The sequence below is a fragment of the Phlebotomus papatasi genome, chromosome 1, assembly GCF_024763615.1.
Source record: "Phlebotomus papatasi isolate M1 chromosome 1, Ppap_2.1, whole genome shotgun sequence".
In the NCBI taxonomy this organism is placed as follows: domain Eukaryota; kingdom Metazoa; phylum Arthropoda; class Insecta; order Diptera; family Psychodidae; genus Phlebotomus; species Phlebotomus papatasi.
Window position 1 is genome coordinate 37,536,429 of NC_077222.1, and position 20,170 is coordinate 37,556,598.

General features: G+C 33.7%; 1 protein-coding gene across 3 annotated transcripts; it reads left to right on the forward strand.

Moving 5' to 3' along the window:
• Nucleotides 1–1,871: 1,871 nt before the first annotated feature.
• Nucleotides 1,872–19,955, forward strand: LOC129799023 (LIM/homeobox protein Lhx9-like). Of its 3 annotated transcripts, XM_055842615.1 has the most exons (8): nt 1,883–2,836; nt 8,449–8,788; nt 8,877–9,011; nt 12,408–12,617; nt 12,703–12,845; nt 19,204–19,311; nt 19,377–19,442; nt 19,621–19,955. In XM_055842615.1, the coding sequence occupies exons 2-8, from the start codon at nt 8,709–8,711 to the stop codon at nt 19,800–19,802; spliced, it is 924 nt and encodes a 307-aa protein (XP_055698590.1). In that variant the 5' UTR covers nt 1,883–2,836; nt 8,449–8,708; the 3' UTR covers nt 19,803–19,955. The 3 variants fall into 3 exon arrangements, with proteins under 3 accessions (XP_055698587.1, XP_055698590.1, XP_055698589.1); XM_055842612.1 differs by having other exon boundaries at nt 1,872–2,836; nt 19,204–19,442; XM_055842614.1 differs by lacking the exon at nt 1,883–2,836 and having other exon boundaries at nt 8,321–8,788; nt 12,706–12,845; nt 19,204–19,442.
• The last annotated feature ends 215 nt before the right edge of the window (nt 19,956–20,170 follow it).

A 20,170-nucleotide genomic window follows, 5' to 3' on the forward strand; every position in this document is an offset into this window, starting at 1 on the left:
AAGAATCACCCTCCGGACGGTCTCGCGTGAGGTATTTGCGAGTTTTCCAAGGTCCGCGTAATTGATTCCAGGATTTTTTTAGATATTTCTCTTTTGCATTATTATTTCGTATCTCAGTGACAAATGAACATAATTTGATGAGAGTTTCACCAAAAGAAAGGTAAAACACGTGTTGCAATGTTTACATACAATGAAAATGCGGAGCTAGTTACATATGTCATTAAAATATTAAATCATTTGGAACAATATTATCGTGGACGCGCTTTAAGAACTAATGTAAGACAATGATTTTAATATACTAGGCTTTATACTAGATGCCACTTCGACCAATATTTCGTTTAAAAAATATTTATTTTTTATTTAAAGTCTAAATTTTTTCTCAGGGGGAGCTTATGGCTAAGTAGATGAAGTGCTAAATCTATGGCGCAGAGACCTCTGCACCATAGAGTAACCACAACCACACCCAGTGTTGAAAAAAAATTGATCAGCCGGATACATAGGTTCAGGTTCCTTATCATGATCTAGCTCAGGGGTGAGCAATAATCGTTTGAAACCGAATAAATGTCAAAATTAGTTTGTCCAGGTTGCGTTTTGACCATTGACGTACAAAGTTTTTATTTAACATTTGTTCGGTTGCAAACGGTTCTTTGTCACTTCTGCTCGAACTGATTACTTAGGGGAAACTGGGGCACCACTAAACACGGGGTACCACCAAACACTAATTTTTATTTCTAAACTACTTGGACTATCTCGATCTCGACCATTACTTCAATGGACAAGCATCCCTATAGTGCCTATAAATTCCTATAGGTCTTATCCTCTGATATCCAATATCCGATTAAAAAATCGCAGTGTTTGGTGGTACCCCGTGTTTGGTGGTGCCCCAGTTTCCCCTACAGCACTGCCACTGTCCGGTCATACACTGATGGCTTCGTGCATCACTCTAGATTGGCTGGCTTATTCCACATCAGTGTATCTCTCATCTGGCCAACTCCGGACAACAGGACACTCTCAAACTCTTTATCATGTGCATCTGCCATGGTTCATCAGGAAGTCAACTAACTTTTGTCAAAACGCTTGTTCTGCTACACCTTTCTTGAATGGCGCATTTTTATTAAGGCTCTTCAAAACCAAATTTGTATTTTTAACATTATATATAAAATTTATTTGTTTTCTTTTTATTTTAAATAAGTTATAGACCCGCTTGATATCCCTGCTTTAAGTTACTCAAAATACTTGCAAGGTATATCGATCACGGTAGTTTCCTCACACTGATTAAATGATAAGATAATTTAAATTTAAATTCAAATTCGTGTAATTGCCTGTGTCCTTGCAGAGTCAAAATTGAAGTTATACGTCTTCTTCGGCAAACTTTTCCAAAAGGTAGAATAACTTTTAATTCTTCAAAGTAATATTTGCAGAGAATATGTAAAAGTTGCTTCATCTTGAAATACAATTGCAAATACATCAATATACATTTCGTAACACACAAAAAAATCTCTTTCAAGATTTTTTCCTCCTCGAGAACTTTTTTGCCATCTTTTTTTGGCTGGTCCCTCCACCCACTGATGCAAACAAAGGCGGTTCTTCTGTGAAAGCAAAATCACCCTTCTTCTGTCTGAGGAACCTCTCCATCCAAAGCACAAATTCACCCCCTCGTGCCCATGAATAAAAAGGTTTTCCCTTGCTCATGGGCTTCCTCTGGTGGAGGGGTAGAACCAGAGATGTTGCATGTGTTTGGATGATATTTCCCTCAGAATTTTCCGACATGTCCTCTTCTGTCTCTCTCTCGGAGGGAAAATACACCAATACAGCTGGAAAATTCTGCCATTTGATGGCATATATAGTGATGTGATGAGTGGCAGAATGCTGGATTCGCGCTTTTTCATCAAAATCGTTTGGCATTGTTCGATGGTGTCGTCTCAACGGTAGTCAGCTTTTTCTCTTTTTCACCTCTACTGATAATCTCGAGTTGTTAGGTATAGAGTAGAGGAACAAAAATATATATACAGAAAAAAAAACAGCTCAACAGGAAAGACAAATAAAAATATCAGAGGGATAGAGGCATATAGTTAGAAACAAGGAGGACTCAATAGGGGTGCACAAGAGGCAAAAGAAGTGGAGGAAAAAAATATATATAGAAGAAGGAGCAGGAAAAAAATATTCCCAACACAGTCACACGATTCGTGGCCAGGCACACAATCACGGTGAAAACGCGAAGGAGAGGAAGATATTGAGAATTTTTCACCAAATAGTTGAATTCTTACCTCCGTTCTGAATGCATCCATCTCCCTGGTTCTGTGCCAGCGTGCTCTTGTCATCACCTACCCAGAGAAGTGCTTAACACTGACCAACGTAATTGCTGATCTCGCGCGCTCCCGCAAGACGCCACCACAAGATTGGATGCTGAGGCGAACAGGAGAAAAAGCTGCTGTGTAACCTTTCATTTGATTTATGACACGACGTACATCCAATTAGAGTTCTTCTCACAGCACAACCCAAGCTCAAGAGCTTCCGTTTTACTCGTGCACCCATGCCCAATACCCGAGATCACCTCAAATGAAGTCAGTATCCTGATTGGGGCTCCTGAACTTACATACTCAGGAGACCCCACCAACACCGGAAATAACTCCCTCTCGTAAAAGAACAAAAAAAAAGTGCAAAACCGAACAAAGTGCTTATAAAGTAAGCAATTGTGCTCAAGGCATATTTTTGTGAATGATGTGTAATTTAATTAATTGCTTGTTAAAACACTAATCCGCGGAAAACTGCTGCTGCAAAAAAAAATAATTCGATGCACCACAGAACCTGAAACAAGACGTGACCCGTGCAAATGGTAATTTGAATTAACAAATTGCAGTGACTCTGTTTTGTTCAGCCGCTCCAACACATCTTCTCCTTCCTGCCCTTTCCATACAAGGTTTAGGGCAAGTGGTTTCACCCCATCGTTCACTATTTAACCCCAACACGCATTATTTTTTAATTACTCTTTGGTGAAACACCTCAATGTGCGAATATTGCAGTTATTCACGCAATTTCCAACAGAACTACGTTTTTTTCTTTGGGCGTGCTCTCCCCTAAGCAAAAGAATCTACCAAGAGTGCCGCTAAAGTTCAGTACGAGCATCGCATATCAATTTATTTGACAGTAATTTAATGACGTAATTAATTATTACAGAATTGTCGCCTCATAATAAATGCTGAAAGTATCGACATTTAACACTCAATTAATTACAATGTCATTAACCGTTTAATTGAATTTAAAGTGAAAATGAAAACAATCTGCTGTAAAAACGCATTGACTGACCGTTAATTCCTTAACGTCACCGTAAAAGCTTCGGGGCTATAGTACAAGCCTAGCTCTTGTATTAAATTAACGTATTATGAGATAAACTCTTATTTATTTTTACGCATATTCTGATTAATATTTTGAAATAATATAAAAATAAATAAATAAATAGCATAGGGGAAACTGGGGCACCACCAATCACAGGTTAGCACCAAACACTAATTTTTATTTCTAAACTATTTGGACTATCTTGACCATATGCTTCAGTGGACAAGCATCCCTATAATGCCTAAAAATTTCTATAAGTCTTGTCCTCAGAAATCGAATATCTTATTAAAAAATTGCAGTATTTGGTGCTACCCCGTGTTTGCTGGTTCCCCAGTTTCCCCTATAAGATTAAATTGTTATAAACGGTTACGGCGACTAAGGATTTAGGGATCAATCCAATTTTTCCCGTATGGTCCGAACAGTCAGCCTCTCAAAGTCAGCTAAAATCTGCCGATTGACAGAAGATACTGGAACTGCACCAAATTTCGGCCAGTTTGAAATTTCGCCCACATCTTTTGTTCCTCAAATTTCTATGAATTTTTAGTTTTTGCATACTCTAGAGTACCGTAAGCCCGGGTGATTTTGTCCCCTGAGGGTGACTTTGACACCCTCCTGTTCGTTAGCCTTTCTTTATTTCTAGAACTTAAGGATGGTCTTTGCCAATCCAATCTACTATGTCTGATCAGTGACAACTATTCTTAAACATTAGAATTAAAGCTTATGAGCAGGAAGGGGTCAAAGAGGTATAAGTCAACCGCAGGGGACAAACTCACCCGCACTTACGGTATTATATACAATGCAAAAAATAACAAAAAATGTAACTTTCATGAACGAGATGATGCGCAAAAGACTTTGAAAGAATTCCGGAAGGGCAAGAAGAGAATGATGGTCGAAGTATTACCCAAAGCAATGTCTACATTTTTCATTTTAAAATGAATCAAGAATGATTTTATAGAAAACAAAGACGATAAACTATCAAGGTTCAAAGCAACACTCCTTAAAAAGAATTAACAAACAATTCAATTCGTATTAACCCTTTAAGGGCAATTGTGTTACGGGTGACTCAAAAATAAAAATTTTTCAACGGCCATATACAGTTATACGGGCTTAAGACCTATCGCTTTGTTTTCTGGCTTAACTCCTCTAATTCCTCATCAAGCATGATTTTTTAGCAAACTGTTGTTTAGGATTGAATATTAAGGACAAATGATTCATTAGATTTTAAAAAATCAATAAAATTCCTTGTTATTAAGATTTATGAGACCATTGGGAACTGGGCTAAACCTCCAGTCTGAAGCCGGCATTATGCTTTGCTATAAAATCTCGGAAAAAATAATTTATTCGGACCCCCGATTTTTGACCCTCTCGTTTTCAAAGGGTTAAAAATATTACATTCCAAACTAAAGACTTTAGCGCTTACATACAGCTATGCCGAAATTTGGTACACTTACCCTAAGGGAGTTTGCGTTTGCATTATACGGGTTTCAGACCTGAGACTTAGCCATATGGCTTAACTGCTCTAATTTTAACACAATCAAGATTTTTTGGAAAAATTTGACTTGGTGTTGTTGACTTATAGTGTAAATTCTAAAAAAAAGCAATAAAATTGGTTGCTATTTAGGATTTTGAAACCGTCTGAAACTGGGTTAAACCTCTAGTCTGAAGACCGCTTTAGGGTATTAATTAATACTCAGCTTTAGGCCTTATTTAGCCGTTATCTCTTATTCAAATCTTAGCGTTAAGACTTGAACGATATGTCTTAATTCAGGGGTGGAATGACAACTTTTCGACACTATCGAATCGATAGTATCGATAAATCTGTATCTGATAGATTAAGTGAATGCCGACTTTTTACGGATTGTTGTGCCGTTGATTGCGACATTCTTTAAAGAATGAGACTGTTGATAAATATCTGTATTAGTTACAGGAAGTGCAGCTATCGTTTAAATTTTTCAGAATCGACAGTCGATAGTATCGAAAATAAGTTATCATGTCACCCCAGGACTGGATTTTTCATCATTCATAAATGGCAAATGAATGAACTTGTTAAATGCACCTCCTTATTTCACTTCCGGATATTGTACGAAGGGTAGAAGGTATAGAGATAATGATAAGTATTATTTCAGTAACGTTAACGATTTAGAACTTAAGAAATGCAAAAAGTATCATGTGAAAAATTAGCTTATAAAAAAATATCAACAAAATATAAATAAAATCAGGTATTTTGGGTTTGCAAATTGTTTAATTTTATCACTACTCTATTTTCTACACATAATGCAGCGTCGAATAAATTATTATTATTAGAAAAAGAACACGTGAGCTTCATTGAAATTAAAAAAAAAAATGAAGTTAGTGACAGCGGAGCAGCATAATCAAGAATACTGTTTTCTCAGTTCCATTTTAATAAAAAAAACACAATATTAAGCAGAGACACTTACCCCAAAATAAAATTATCTACGCTGATTTTTTCTTTTGATTCTTAGTAATTTACTAAAGATGCATAGTTTTTGTGGGAAATTCAAAAGAAAAAATAATTAAATTGATTATATGATTTATACTGAACAAATTCTTCAAAATATTTACAATAATGCAACTAAAACAAAATCTAAAAAAATGTGAAATACTAAGCCGAGATGCAAACCAAGCAACCAAAAAAGCGTAAGAGAAGTTTAACAGTTAGAAAACTTTTGCAAAATTTTGAATTACTTTGAAAAATCAAAAATATTTAGTTTTCATAAATTCTTTTCTTTACAGTTGTTTTTTTTAATTTTTTGCAAACAAATTAAACTATTATACAGGCTTCAGGCCTAAGGCTTAGCCATATGGCTTATCTTCTCTAATATCTTATCAGTCAAGATTTTTTGGAAAATTTTACCTTAGAATTGGATTATTAAGGACAAATGACCTATTACATTTTGAAAAATCAATAAAATCGGTTGCTGTTTAAGATTTTGAGACCCTCTCGGGAACTGGCTAAACCTCTAGTCTGAAGACGGTCTTAGGGTCGAAAGGATACCTATTGGTTACTCTTTCTGCAGAATTTGGAATATGAAATTTCAGCTTCTATCCTTATAGAAAAAAGTAGTTTTATGAAAAAATAAACTCTGTAATCATTTTATAAAATACAGAAAAATAAATTTCAACATTCTAGCGAAATTGCCAACAAATGTTTCCTGTAAAATAGGTGCTCTTTCGATCCTAAATATTTTGAAGATCTAAAATCTACATGTCTTCATTTTTTACCTTTAAATGCTACCTTATCCTTACGTTCAAAGCTTCCTTACGTTTAAATACTTCCTGACGTCTCGTATTACTTTATTAACGGTTTCCTTTTTCTTCTATATGCTTCCAAGAGTGCAAGCTCAAAAGCATTATTGAGGATAAATAAATTAAATAAAAAAAATTAGAATTAAAAAATTGAAATCTCTAACGGAAAATCAAAAGTCGTCTAAATTTTTTTTTAATTTATGCGTCAACGCGATGCAAATTGAGCAAGTGTAACATTATTGGAAATTTATTGCAATTCACTGTAACTCTTTTAAATACACGAAACTATCTGAAATTCCGCATCGATGATGTTTTTTAACAAAAAGAATTTCTCATTCTAGATATGTCAATTGGATATCAGATCACTAATTGTTTAACGGTGAATACTAAAATATGCTCATAAAATCTAATTTATGAGCATTTCACATAAGTTTATTACCGATTATTGTCTATTCAATCTAACGTTTATCTGGTTATAGCTGCAATTTTAGTCATGAAAATTACTAATTAAGTCATACAGCACACCATATCCCACAATCTGAGACATATACCTTTCTGCATATTAAAAAGAGAGTTGAAATTATTTTTATAGGACACAAAGCTAAAATTTTATCTTCAGATCTCATATTTATCTCAACTGTTTAATTTTGTAACAGACGGAATATTTAAAAATATTTTATACTGACAATAATTGATTTTTTAAGTTATTCTAAAATCGCTGCTCTAGCTTGTTTTTTGTTTTTGTTTTGGAAATTCTATACCTTTACGAACTAGGCTAATGCCCAGCGCACAATAACTTTTGTTTATAAACATGTTTCCAAAATTTCTTATGAGAGTGAGCGAGATAACTGGATCACGGTTTCATTCACTCTCATAGGAAAGTTAAAAACATGTTTACAAAACAAAAGTTATTGTGCGCTGGGCATAATAATCTTCGGGCCCGACTTAATGCCGCATTAAGGTCTGTACTGTACATTAGAGAGAATTAGTCGAGACACCGAATTATAGCAAATTATGAATGAAAAATATTTTTAACAATTTTCTATTAAGTCGTTTCTTGATTGTAACCGTACTCTGTGTAGAACCACTCAGAGAAATCCGAAAAAGTTAAAATAACATGATATTTTTACACCCGAAAAGTGTTAAAGATATGAGGAAAAAAAGTTAATCGCAGCCTCTTTTTTTCTCAGTGACATTACGTTCTTGAACCTGACCTCTCGTCATAATTACTTTTCAATTAACTGAGTGTTACATTTCTGTGAGCAAAACATAAATAAATTTAGCCAATAAAAGTCGAATCTGGTCAGTAATAAATCAAAAGTAGCAAAATCGTACATTCATAGCAATTGACTTAATAATTTCTTGTTGCTTTAAAATCCAGACCAGCGTGAACTGGACTAAATATTTAGTTTGGAGACTGCTTTACTGACCAAAAGTTAATATCTAGTGTTCAAAAATGTTTTTGGCTGAATCACTTTAGGGGAATGTGGGGCATTTTTGAATTGGAGTACCTTTCAAATAGGGATTTTTCTGTATTTAAATGGAACAGACCTTATCATAGTATGATTTAGCACCATAAACCACATGTGAAGATTAATTACATTGTGATAAGCCTAAATTTTTTTTTTTTAAAAAATAGGGGAAAGGAGCCAATTTCACAGGTACCCAAAATTCAAAGGTGCCCCATTTCCTCCCATATCTGCTATATTCATAGACAAATGCAAAGAAAACAAGTAATATCTGTTTGTAAATTCAATTAAATAAGTTTTATTTAAACTTGATTTATCATTTGCATCGTACGTTTCAACAAAATAATAATATACGCGTAATTTATCATTTGTACAGGCCAATTACCATATAAAGTGCATCGACTTGAGTTGAGTGAAAACTGATGATTTTGTAAGACATTTTTCATGCCATGATCAACCAAGTAAAAGGGGAGACAATGTTAAGGGAAGCATAATTAATCGGTGTGTGAGTCCTTCAAAGTGATGCCATCAACGTATAATTTAATTATTTAACATTGCTAAAGAGGTGGGAAAGACCATTAAAAATCAATTTTGAGCCCATTGGCAAATGACAAGAACGGACAAACGGAAGGAGTCATGCTGAAGGATCTCATGTCACCAGAATCCGCTTCGGCCGAAAATACCTGTGCCGGCTGTGGATTGTCCATTAAGGACAGGTGAGAGATGATCAGAATTTTTTCCTCCTACTTTTTATTTGGGGAAGAAAATTGGGATCAGAGAGACTCATGGCAATGTTTAATGCAGATTCTACCTTTTGGCGGCAGATCGTGCCTGGCATGGACAGTGCCTTAGATGCTGTCGTTGTTCTCAGCCCCTCGATACAGAACTTAGCTGTTTCTGTCGCGGCGGGAATATTTACTGCAAGGAGGACTACTGTCGGTGAGTCATTGAACCAAATTATTCGGATTGTGATACAGGTGCAAAATAGTCCAACCCTGGCGCAATTAAGACACGGGCTCTCGATGGGTACTCTCCAGGTGATGTTTTTTCACACTTTCGCGGGGTGGACAATGCTGTCCAAAACACTTGAGAACCTTCCCACATGACCATATACTTATTTATCTTTCCTCGTGCTTATGATATTTCTATCAATATTTATCTTTCACCGGAAAACCTTCCATCAAATGCCATTGAGAGGGTTTCACTCCACCCTCCTCATACAAAATATCCTAACATCTTTTGTGCCGTTTTTTGCTTCGTTCAACATGTCTTGAAACTTTTCCATTATTGTATCCCCAAATGTAAACCCTGGCAGATGGGAAAATCAATAGAGCCTCCCAGAAAAGTTGACGTCCTCTTTCCTTTCTTGGAGGACATATTTTTTCCCCCTTGTACCAATGGTAAAATTGTGTGCGCGGCGCAATCGTACAAAGGGGGAACCCAAATGCAAGCCATTGTATCATGGGATGGTGCAAGAAATCAAAATTGATTTTGCTCCATTCTTCTGACACTTTCTGTCTCACTTGTTCCTCCTCCAGAGAGATTTTCCACTTAAGGAGACAGATAAAGTATTGCCGGCAAATGCAAAGATACCAAGTACGTTGTATTACCTTTTTCTGCATAGAGATAGAGAGGAATGAAAAAGCTCTTCTTGTGCTTCCCCAAACGCTATAGGCTTGTTTTCACTTAAGACACCATATATGGATGATTGAGAATTTTCTCGTGCGAGTTGAGATTGAAAGTTCTCTAGCACCTCACCACAATTACTCGAAAAGTGAAATGAGATTTAAACGATAGAAAGCGCTTAATGAAGTCTTGGCTTTTCAGGAGTGCACAACTCTGATATATTTAACACTTTGTATTTGTCTTTAGACTTTAAGACTTCCCTTTAGCATCAATTGCCGGAATTGAGGAGGCAATCCTTTGATCATATCGTCTGTTGAAATTAGGAAGTTGTCGGCTATAATTGACTATTATCGTTATATCTATACATTTATACGTCCATGACTCTATTTCCAAAGGTTTACACATAATGAGTGGTTCAATTAGACTTTGAGTATAGAAATTATGTTTGTTGGTAAGTTAAGACAAAATTTGTTTTTCTGATTCTTTTGAAAAATGAATTCATATTTGGAAAATGACAGCCTTTGAAACCGTGAACAATTCAGAATATTAAGCCTTCAATAGTACAGATTCTTTTTTAAAATACTTTTTAAACTATTTTTAGTCCATTTAGATTATTAAGCTTTTTTTATTAATTTCAAAGCCAATTCAACTTAACGATTTTTTTATTATAGTTTTCTGTGAAGAAAATTTATGAATTTACCTCGATAGTCTTTTTATGGTTTTTAACTTACTTTTAAATTTAGATAATATCTGCGGCTGATATTTTATTTTCTTTTACTAGAATTGATCTATCATTATTATTTCAATTTATTTTTGATAATAATTGCTTTTGAGCTAGTGTTCTTGGAAACATATTTCAGAGATACAGGGTTCTTAAGAACTGCATATTTGAGTATTAGTGGTCACTTCCGTCTTAACGCTAGTGACACTTTAAAAAGCCAAACACGAAAATTTTTATGCACTTTCTTAAGGGGTTACGTGGGTCTCTTAGACTAAAAAAACAGCCTATTACTTTGGCATCTTTTTTAAACATATTAAAAAAATATAATTCGAGCATTTTAACTACATTGTCTGAAATTTTCGTCTCAAAATTTTAAAAATTCAGCCGTTGGGATCTGATTTTTCGAGATAGTTTTTGGAAAAAATGTATTTTTCGGTGGACAAGATTTCTCAGAATAAATTCATGTGACGTCAAAAGAACGAAATTTCCTGTTAGCTGATGAGTTAAACTCGAACCTAAACGAAGAATTTTTTTATTTTGTATCAATGTTTTACAAGACAAAACGTGGTGTAAAATACGCCGAAAACTGATTTTTTTTTGTAAAAAAATCTGCCAAAAATGCATTAAAAATGTATACCGTTCGAGTACGAGTTTAACTCATAAGCTAACAGGAAATTTAGTTTTTTGACGTCACATATCAATATACAGTAGACTCTTCGATATCCGGCTGACTGGGGGACAAAATGACATTTAGGTTTTTTGAATGATCAACGGTTTTTCTATTTTGTGCAGTGTGAATTTATTTTCTGTCTGATAAAGAAAAAGAGAATTTTCTTCATGGTGTGCTTATGTTTCATTTTTTATCACAATTATGTATTAAAAACTTCGATACAATGTTAATAATACTTTAATTCACTCTGGACAAACTTCATGTTTAGTGAAAATAATTTTGAATATATCAACCGCCAGTGTTTGGCAGCTGTCACCCGGATATCGAAGAGTCTACTGTACTCGATATAGATAATATATGATAAATCTTGTCAATCGAAAAGTATGTTCTTACAAATTAGCTTTCCGAAAATCGGGTCCCCACGGCGAAATTTTTAAGATTTTTAAATAAAAGTTTCAGAAAATATAGTTTAAATGTTGTGCTTTTACATGCATAAGAACATAAATTAAAATAAAAATTTATTATTTTGAAAAAAAAAGGTGTTTTCCAGTCGTTTTGGCCCACGTAACCCCTTAACTAAACCCCTTAGACTAAATATTTTCTCTAATTTTTTGACATAATAAAAATTTATTTGAATTAAGTTTTTAAGCGCATAAGTTTTTCTCAAATTTTCATTAAAAAAAAACAGCTGTTGGGACTTTATTTTCGGAGACATTTATGAAAAATAAATACTTTGCGGTAGTCATGATTATTCAGCTCAAAGTAGATTCATCAAATATCAAAAAACTAAATATTTCCTGATGGCGGATTAGTTAAATTCGTACCTGAATGAAGGAATGACAATTTATTACAAACTCACATAAAAATTTTTATTGATTAATTTTTGGGGTTTAATAAAGCTTGAAAGTTTAAATACGATAAATTTGATAAATCTATCTCTAAAGAACAATATTTTTATTTAATATTTTATAAAATCAAATTTTCCAAATGGTTTTGACCATATAAGTTTCTTAATAATGATACATGGAATTCATTTATCTTTCACTACAAGACTTCCTAATTGTTGCAATGCTTCAACATTGTCTTTAAATCGATGTATTTGATGTGTTTTTTCTGGTTGGGTTCTAAAGTGCATTGAACAAACTACTTTTTAATGGCAAAACACCATTCCAAGAGCATTGTTTGTTCATCCTCCGAGACACACTTGCCTTTGAATAGCACCGCAAGATACCAATCCGGAAAGAAAAAATCATCAATTCCTTCAGACGCATGGCATGAGGAAGAGGCCTCGTACTGATTACAAATTGACTCCCTCTAGGATCTTCTCCACAACACGCTGTGCCAAATGCGGCGATGGCCTCAGCTCATCCGAACTGGTGATGCGAGCCAGAGAGATGGTCTTTCACGTCACCTGCTTCTCTTGCACCCTCTGTGGTGCACCTCTGAGTACTGGAGACACTGCCGCCATCCGTGGTGGTCGGGTCTTCTGTGGAGAGCATTATGATGTCGACATTCTCCATCTCGAGAGGTAAAACACTTTTGGGGTTTACCTCAGCTCTTGAGGTGATTCTTTTATTTGGGTCAAGTGACTCATCTTCTATCATATCCTTCAGCAGTGAGCTCAATCTCACCCCATCGCCCCAATTCTACTGTGGGAGTCCTCAGAAGGGCAGACCCAGGAAAAGGAAACCACCAGCGGTGCAGCCTCAAGAAACTCCTTCGGACAATATTGAGCAACAAACTCCTCTGAGATTGGGTAAGTCATCAATATTGCCTAAGTTTTTCGCAGCTGTTATCTCTTATAATCGATAAATTTTATGCTATTCCTGAAGAAATATAGAACGAATTGTTTATTGCAAAATTCCACGAACGTATAAAAAAATCCTTGAGGAGCAAACATTTTTTTTATCGTTAACACGCAAGATGAGGGCTTATTTTGATGAACACATAAACATCTTCAGTAACTTATCAGGAAATCTCTTTGCCTTTGAATCCTGGCGCCGTGTGAATTTGATTATACGTGACTTTTTCTCCATGAGATACAAGAGATAAAGTGATGTGCAGGCTCTCATGCTACTTTTTTATTGATTTACCACTCATGATTTTTTCAACACTCCTGCCGACGAACAACTCGAAGTAACCCTCATAAGTCTCAGGGATAGCTCTTTTTTGCTACATGGCGTGGGAATATTTTTCCATGTTTATTATTAGTATTCACCGAACTATGAGGACTTCTCATCAATATCAATGACATGTTTATGAAGATGCTGCGAATTAGAACAAAAATGTTTTGTTTATTTATTTATAGCATTGGACATTGGCTCTTATAAGGTGCTTAAATACTCTTCCACCCTGTTATTTTGATCAATCAAAAATAAATATAGAAAATCTCAACAAAAAAATTGTTTATGCGGAATATCCAGAGAATCGTCCATCATTAATTATTTTTTTACCTCTAAAGCAATATTTGTATCTGCGACTGTAATGCAAAATGAGATCGTTTTGGACCAAAACCCATCTACTTAATTTTTATTCTTCAAAATCGACCAAACGTTACTGCCAACTCATTTTCTTTTTTCGCGCAATTTTACTTGCAGATCGGCGCTCCCAATTGTTTTTGGTCCTACTGTCCCTTGTACAGTTAAACTTCCATTTCTGACACATATAACCCAAATTTTAGATTTGACGAGACATATTCATCGTAGGTGTCCTCAAACAAACAAAGTTCCTCAGCATCTTTTATCTCAGGTTTAACATCTCGACATCTTCGTTATTAGATAGTTTTTGAATTATAATATCTGTAGGTATCGTGGCTGGTTTTATTAAAATATATTCAACCTGTAAAAAACACATTAAAAAAGACTTTTTTAATGTTTAATGTTATATTGAACATAACTTAATGAACTAGTGTTTTAAAATATACAAAATGGCAAATTTTTTCTTGATGTGCAATGTATTTACTTATTCTGAAACAAAAAAAAATTATTTTGAATGTTCACAAATCATAACGATTTTATCATACACATTTGCTTGAGCTATTTATTGATAAAAAAGAAGACTTAAAACATATTAAATAGGCAAGATTTCTCATTAAACATTAAAGAAAATCACATTACTTTTTAAATATAAAATCATAATATTTATGCTTTTAGTCCTTTTAGTCATAAAAATCAAGTTTTGAATACCAAACCTTGCTATTTCATAATAAATAGACCAAAATTTAAATTTTAAGTCATTTAAGGATACAAACTGCAAGGGAAAGTATAATATCAAGATATTAAATTAAATCTTAACAACGAGGATTTTAATTTGATGATTTCTAATCTCAAAAAAATATTTTTGAGATTAAAATATATTATGTACTAAATTTGAATTTATTGAGCTTCTAAAATTGATAATATTTGGGAGAGGGATTGGTGCAGAGGCACTGTACCCTTGAACAGTAAAAAATAAAATTTGTTCAACAAAAAAAATTGCATTAAAAGTACTTTAAAAACCAACGACATCAACATTCAGGTTCTTGCAAAGAGACAAAGATATCTTAAATTTTCGCTGCAACCTTCTTAACATGCTAAATAGTGCGAAAAATTTCAAGTTGAATGTCAAACTAATACCCATATAGTTCAATAAATAAAATTCTGAGACAAATTTACTAATAACTATTTCAAAAATCAAATTTAAAACTTGCAAGAACATAAGAACTAAAAGCATTGACATTTGTAGTCGTACTGTATATACAGTGGCGACAAGATAAATAGCACAGTTTCGGACACTATGCTTTGTTTTTCGAAAAATTAGGCCTTTACTTTAAATGATGAAAGTAATAATAATAAATGAACTTGTATATAAATACATTTTGATTATGAAGAAAAAACCTGAAAGTTCTATCAAGAAATTTATCACGATCAAAAAATTCTTGAAATGGCACATATTAAGAAGACAATATAAATAGCATACCCTATAAGAAGTGATAGTTTTCGGTTTCTACTGCAATTAACAACTTACGAATTCTATTATCAAATTAAATTTGGATTAATTAGATTTAGTTAAGTAACTTTTGGAAAAATGAGCACTTGACAACTAAGGATCATTAAAGAAATCAGGATTTGACACTATTCTAATGTGATTGTATTTCATGTAGTGTGGATATCTACTTAAAACTATCTCAAATTAGTCACATTCGAGAGATTTATCTTGTGGTCAATCTTTTCTTTTAAATTCAACAGGATTGAGGGCCTTAGACCGTCCTGACCATTCCAGAAAGTCAATTCTGTACTGATTGAACTAGTTTTACAAACCCTTGGGCATTGTGTTTGGGATCATTAGCTTGGTTAAAACTTAAAAACCAAAAGCAAATTCTTTACCATGTTGAAGTACATGTCTTGTCCAAAAATGTCCTTCTAAACAAATTGGTTTACATTGCCTGATATTCCATATACAGACCATTCGCCACTTCGCAAAAAGTAACCCCATATTATAAAATTACCACCGCTAACCGCTATTATAAAATTACCACAGTTATGTATCAAGTAAAAAATTCTTGACTTTTGGGACATCTAATATTTTGTTATGGCATATCCTGTGATATTAAACAGTAATACATCTGTTCAAAGAATATTATTCCAGAATTACAGGTCCTTCTGCATATGCTCTTTAACAAAAATCAAACAACAGGTACAGTTTCGTTTGGATACTAACTCTGCACGTCTGGCAACACTTCTATACCGGGTATTTTTACATAATTGGCTTCCAGTAATGCCCACATCAGTCACTTTTTCAAATTATGTTCAATTTGTTCCTTTATTTTCGGAACGGCGGCAAATAAATTCAATTTTACTATATACGAACAATGGCAGAATCTTCTCTAAAAATCGTAATTCTTTCTCGAAATTTTCGAGTTTTTGTGTGATTTGTAAGTTTGGTCAAAAAAAAATTATTGAATTTATGGTTATCTTCCTTGAACAATATAATTTACAAAAAAAAATCTTAGTTATCCTAAACTCTTTTACCTAAAGCCCATAAATCTGCACCAAAGGCTCTATTTACATGATTTTTCAGTTCTCATAACTTTATTTTTACGAATATTTGTGGCATTAATGCCTATAAATGATCAAAAATACAGAAATATAATGAATTTTAAAATAAAAGTAAATTTCAGGTAATATTTTCAAAGAAAACGAAAGTGTGCTATTTAAATTTTCCACGCACGATTTATACCTAAACTCATAAAATGACAAAAACACATGGTTCTAAAAGACACAAATATTAAATAATTATCATTTTTATTTATAATGGGCATTATATTTTCTAAAAAATAAAGTATGATTATGTATAAAGATTGATAATGTATCATGAAACATCAAAATAGGAAAATCGCTGAAGGTGTGCTATTTATCTTGTCGCCACTGTACATTAGACCTATTTTTGTAAAAATTTAATGATCACACTGCTTTAATAAAATTAAAGAAATTAATTAGCAAGCAAAATATTTGGGAGAACAAGAAAGTTTCGCACATATACTTATTAAAGAAAAACATGTAATTTTCCCAAACACTCAAAAAACTACTTTTCTTATATTGAAAAAGGAGTTTCTGTGAGCAAAAAAAAGTCTATCGTATATGCATTTCTCAATTAAAATAGCCTATTCTTGCTCTGAGCGATTAAACAAGGGAGAGTTTGTGCAGCTTCGTACGGAAAATAATGTCCAAAATTAATTTTTTTTTAACTGACACAAACCGGATCAATTTTATCATTATGTCAAAAAAATCTTTTGTTAGGTTCATAATTCCACTTCACAAAATTCCTAGAAATCCTTAAATTTTCCTGTAGAAGAAAATTAAAATTTAGTGGCGATTATTACATATTTACCCTGGTTTGTTCAGCTGCGTACAAAATTTTGACATTTATGTAGGGGAGACTGGGGCACATGTAACCATTTTCGATAGATGCGAATTTGAGGTGATTTTCCAAGGACACCGTGATTTTTTGGAAAATTTTTCTTAGCTCATGTTTTACCCTTGGGTATAGGCAATACATCGAGGGTAATGCGGATGCTGGAAAACAATTGAGTTTTCCATAAAAATAAAATTTGTGTCACTGTGCATTTTTCTCTTTTCACAAAATACCTGGGGTAGAAGTAACCACTTTCTGGGGAGGATGTAAACACCCTTTTTTCCACCCTTGAAATTAACTTTGCACCACTTTCGATTATTTTAATTACTTAAGAGATATATAAAGACTGTATATTTTTCAAAAAATCACGACACTTTTTACAAAGAATAATTGTGGAGCTCAGACGCAAAATGACACATATCCTATAGCTAAAGCATAGGATATGTGTCATTTTGCCTCTGAGCTCCACAATTAAAATAGCAAAAAACTAAAAACATGCAAATCAAAGACATTTTTGATGGATTTTCCTCATATTTTGACATCATGTGACTTCTTATTGAACACAACGCCACCAATATTTTTCGTAGTCAATAAATTAGACATTTCGCATGAAGGTCAATTTCCCGCTCTTTTACCTAGGGTGGAATAACCGGCTATCGCCATGTTTAGGAAAAAATTAAATTCATTTAATCATAACTTTTGAATCCTTGTTACAAGATAAGTCAAATTTGACACAAAGTTACTTAGATGTATTGGCTCTAGATACGTGAAAACAATAATCCTAGAACATAACGCTGGACTACTTAAAAAAAACTGATTTTTATTAATAATGCAAAAATAACCATTTCGTCGCCACTTTTTACCACTTTTCGCCAGTTTTGTAAAATTTGTAACCACTTCTCGCCACCCACTTGAAAAGAACCACTCTCGGTTATTTTAGGCAATGCTATGAAAAGAATACATTCACCATTTCTCTTTCCTTGTGATCACTTTATTATTACTCTCTTTAAATCATTTTTCTTCACTTTTATTTGAGAAATCAAATTATGGGGCTTTTGCAGAAAGTAAACAATGCAGATTTGACAATTGAGAATGTACGAAATGAAGTTAGCGTCGCCTATTGAAAAGATATGGCGACAGGTGGTAAAATCAATTCCAGAATATTACCACTTCTCGCCATGCCTCATTTTTATATAAAAATAATATAAAATGAAATATTAATTGACTAAATACAAATTTTATGTATTCCACAAGTGCAATTAAATATTCAATAGACAAATTATTTACCCAAATAGGTATTTTTGGCCTGATGAAAATTTGACGACACTTAGTACATTTGGTAAGAGATGTTGGATTCGATGCACTTGCTTAAAATATTGCTCTAAAAAGTGATCAAAATCGTGAATCCAAAACGAATAATTATTATTTTTCGATTCTATGCGTAGAAGCAGAAACAATACAAAAAAATTGCGACTCATTTATTTCATAAATAGCGAAAAATAGCGATTTCAATGTAAGTGGCGAGAAGTGGGGCACTGGCGAGAACTGGTGATTCCACCCTACTCATTTTGTGAAATTCAAATTGCTTGTTTACATCTACCCCAAATGCTGTTTTCCGACCAATTATTAATTCTTTTAAAATAATGAGAATCCCAATTTCTCTAGTAAATGCATTAATATAATCCTAAAAGATGTAGGAAAGAACTGATATTGCCTCATTTCGATTATTCTACACAATCTTTAACTTCCAGGTGGAAATCCAAATGACCAAAATAATCGAAATATCAACATTTTCAGGAAAAATGATTTTTATTTTTAAAGTATTAGGATTATATTGACCAATTCATCTTTGGACATACATCCCCATATGGTATCTATTAATGCTTATGGGTTTTATTCTCTGGAGTCTTAAAATTAATGAAAAAAATCACAGTGTTTACAACTACCCCTGTTTACTACTACCCCAGTTCCCCCTACGCCTCATAAAAAGCAAAAAAGACCTAGGCCCCCAAATTTGTCAGGCAATGTGAGGTGTTGGACTAGCTGTTAGAATATATGACCATGTAGAAACCTGCAAAACCTTCCCCTACTCATAACTTAAAAAAAGTATTTTATTTAAGCTAAAAATTGTATTCTAAAAATAAAATAAAAAATATTCTAAAATAATTGTATTATTTAAATGCAAACTATAAGTTATCTAACGAGTAAAATTTTCGTTGCAGAGTTGATCTCGTCGGATGTTCAAAGTGGATCCTTAGATCTGTCCTATGATGGAAGTAGTCATTCACCTGGCTCCGGTGGATGCCTCACACCCCAGACGAGAACGAAACGTATGCGAACTTCCTTTAAACATCACCAATTGCGAACAATGAAATCTTATTTTGCAATCAATCAGAATCCGGATGCCAAAGACTTGAAGCAATTGGCCCAGAAAACTGGACTCTCCAAACGTGTTTTGCAAGTAAATTTTCTCTCCCTTGCCATCTTTCTCCAAGTGCTTATGCCATCTTTGCCATCGTGCTTCCCTTTTTGGTTTTCTTTTGTGACTTCTTCTCTTTTTTTGTTTTGGCCACTGGCAAGACACCGAATTTCACGTGAGATTTCATTGTGAATTTCACTCATGTTGGCGTCAATTGCAGGTTTGGTTTCAAAATGCGAGAGCCAAGTGGAGAAGAAATCTGATGAGGCAAGAAACACAGCCACCGATTCAAGGATCAGGGAAAGGTTCATCGACCATGACGGGACTAACGGTCCCCGGAAATACTCAAGGAGGCACAGGGGAGGGAAATCCAACCTCAGCTTCATCCCATGCCCTCGATGAGATGCACCAAATGACTTTTGCCGAACTCTACTGAATATGCCACAATCTCTTCAGGGCACATTTTTACATATTTGCAAAGAATAGAGAGAAAGATGAAAAAAAACTTGTAGATTTCTTGAATATATTGTGATCAAATATAATTTATTAATGAAATCATTCGTGTTTGAAAATTAATTGTCTTTTTTTACCCAGCAGGAAATATACAATTTGCAAAAATTAACCGCGCAAATCTTGGCGTATTTCCGGTTCTGGTCAGTTTGATCTTCTCAGGATGTATGATTTATTTATAAAATGCAGTTTTGTTAAATGATTACTGAATAATTCATTGAGAGAGGAAATCGCCAAAATTTTCGAATGCTGATTGCAAG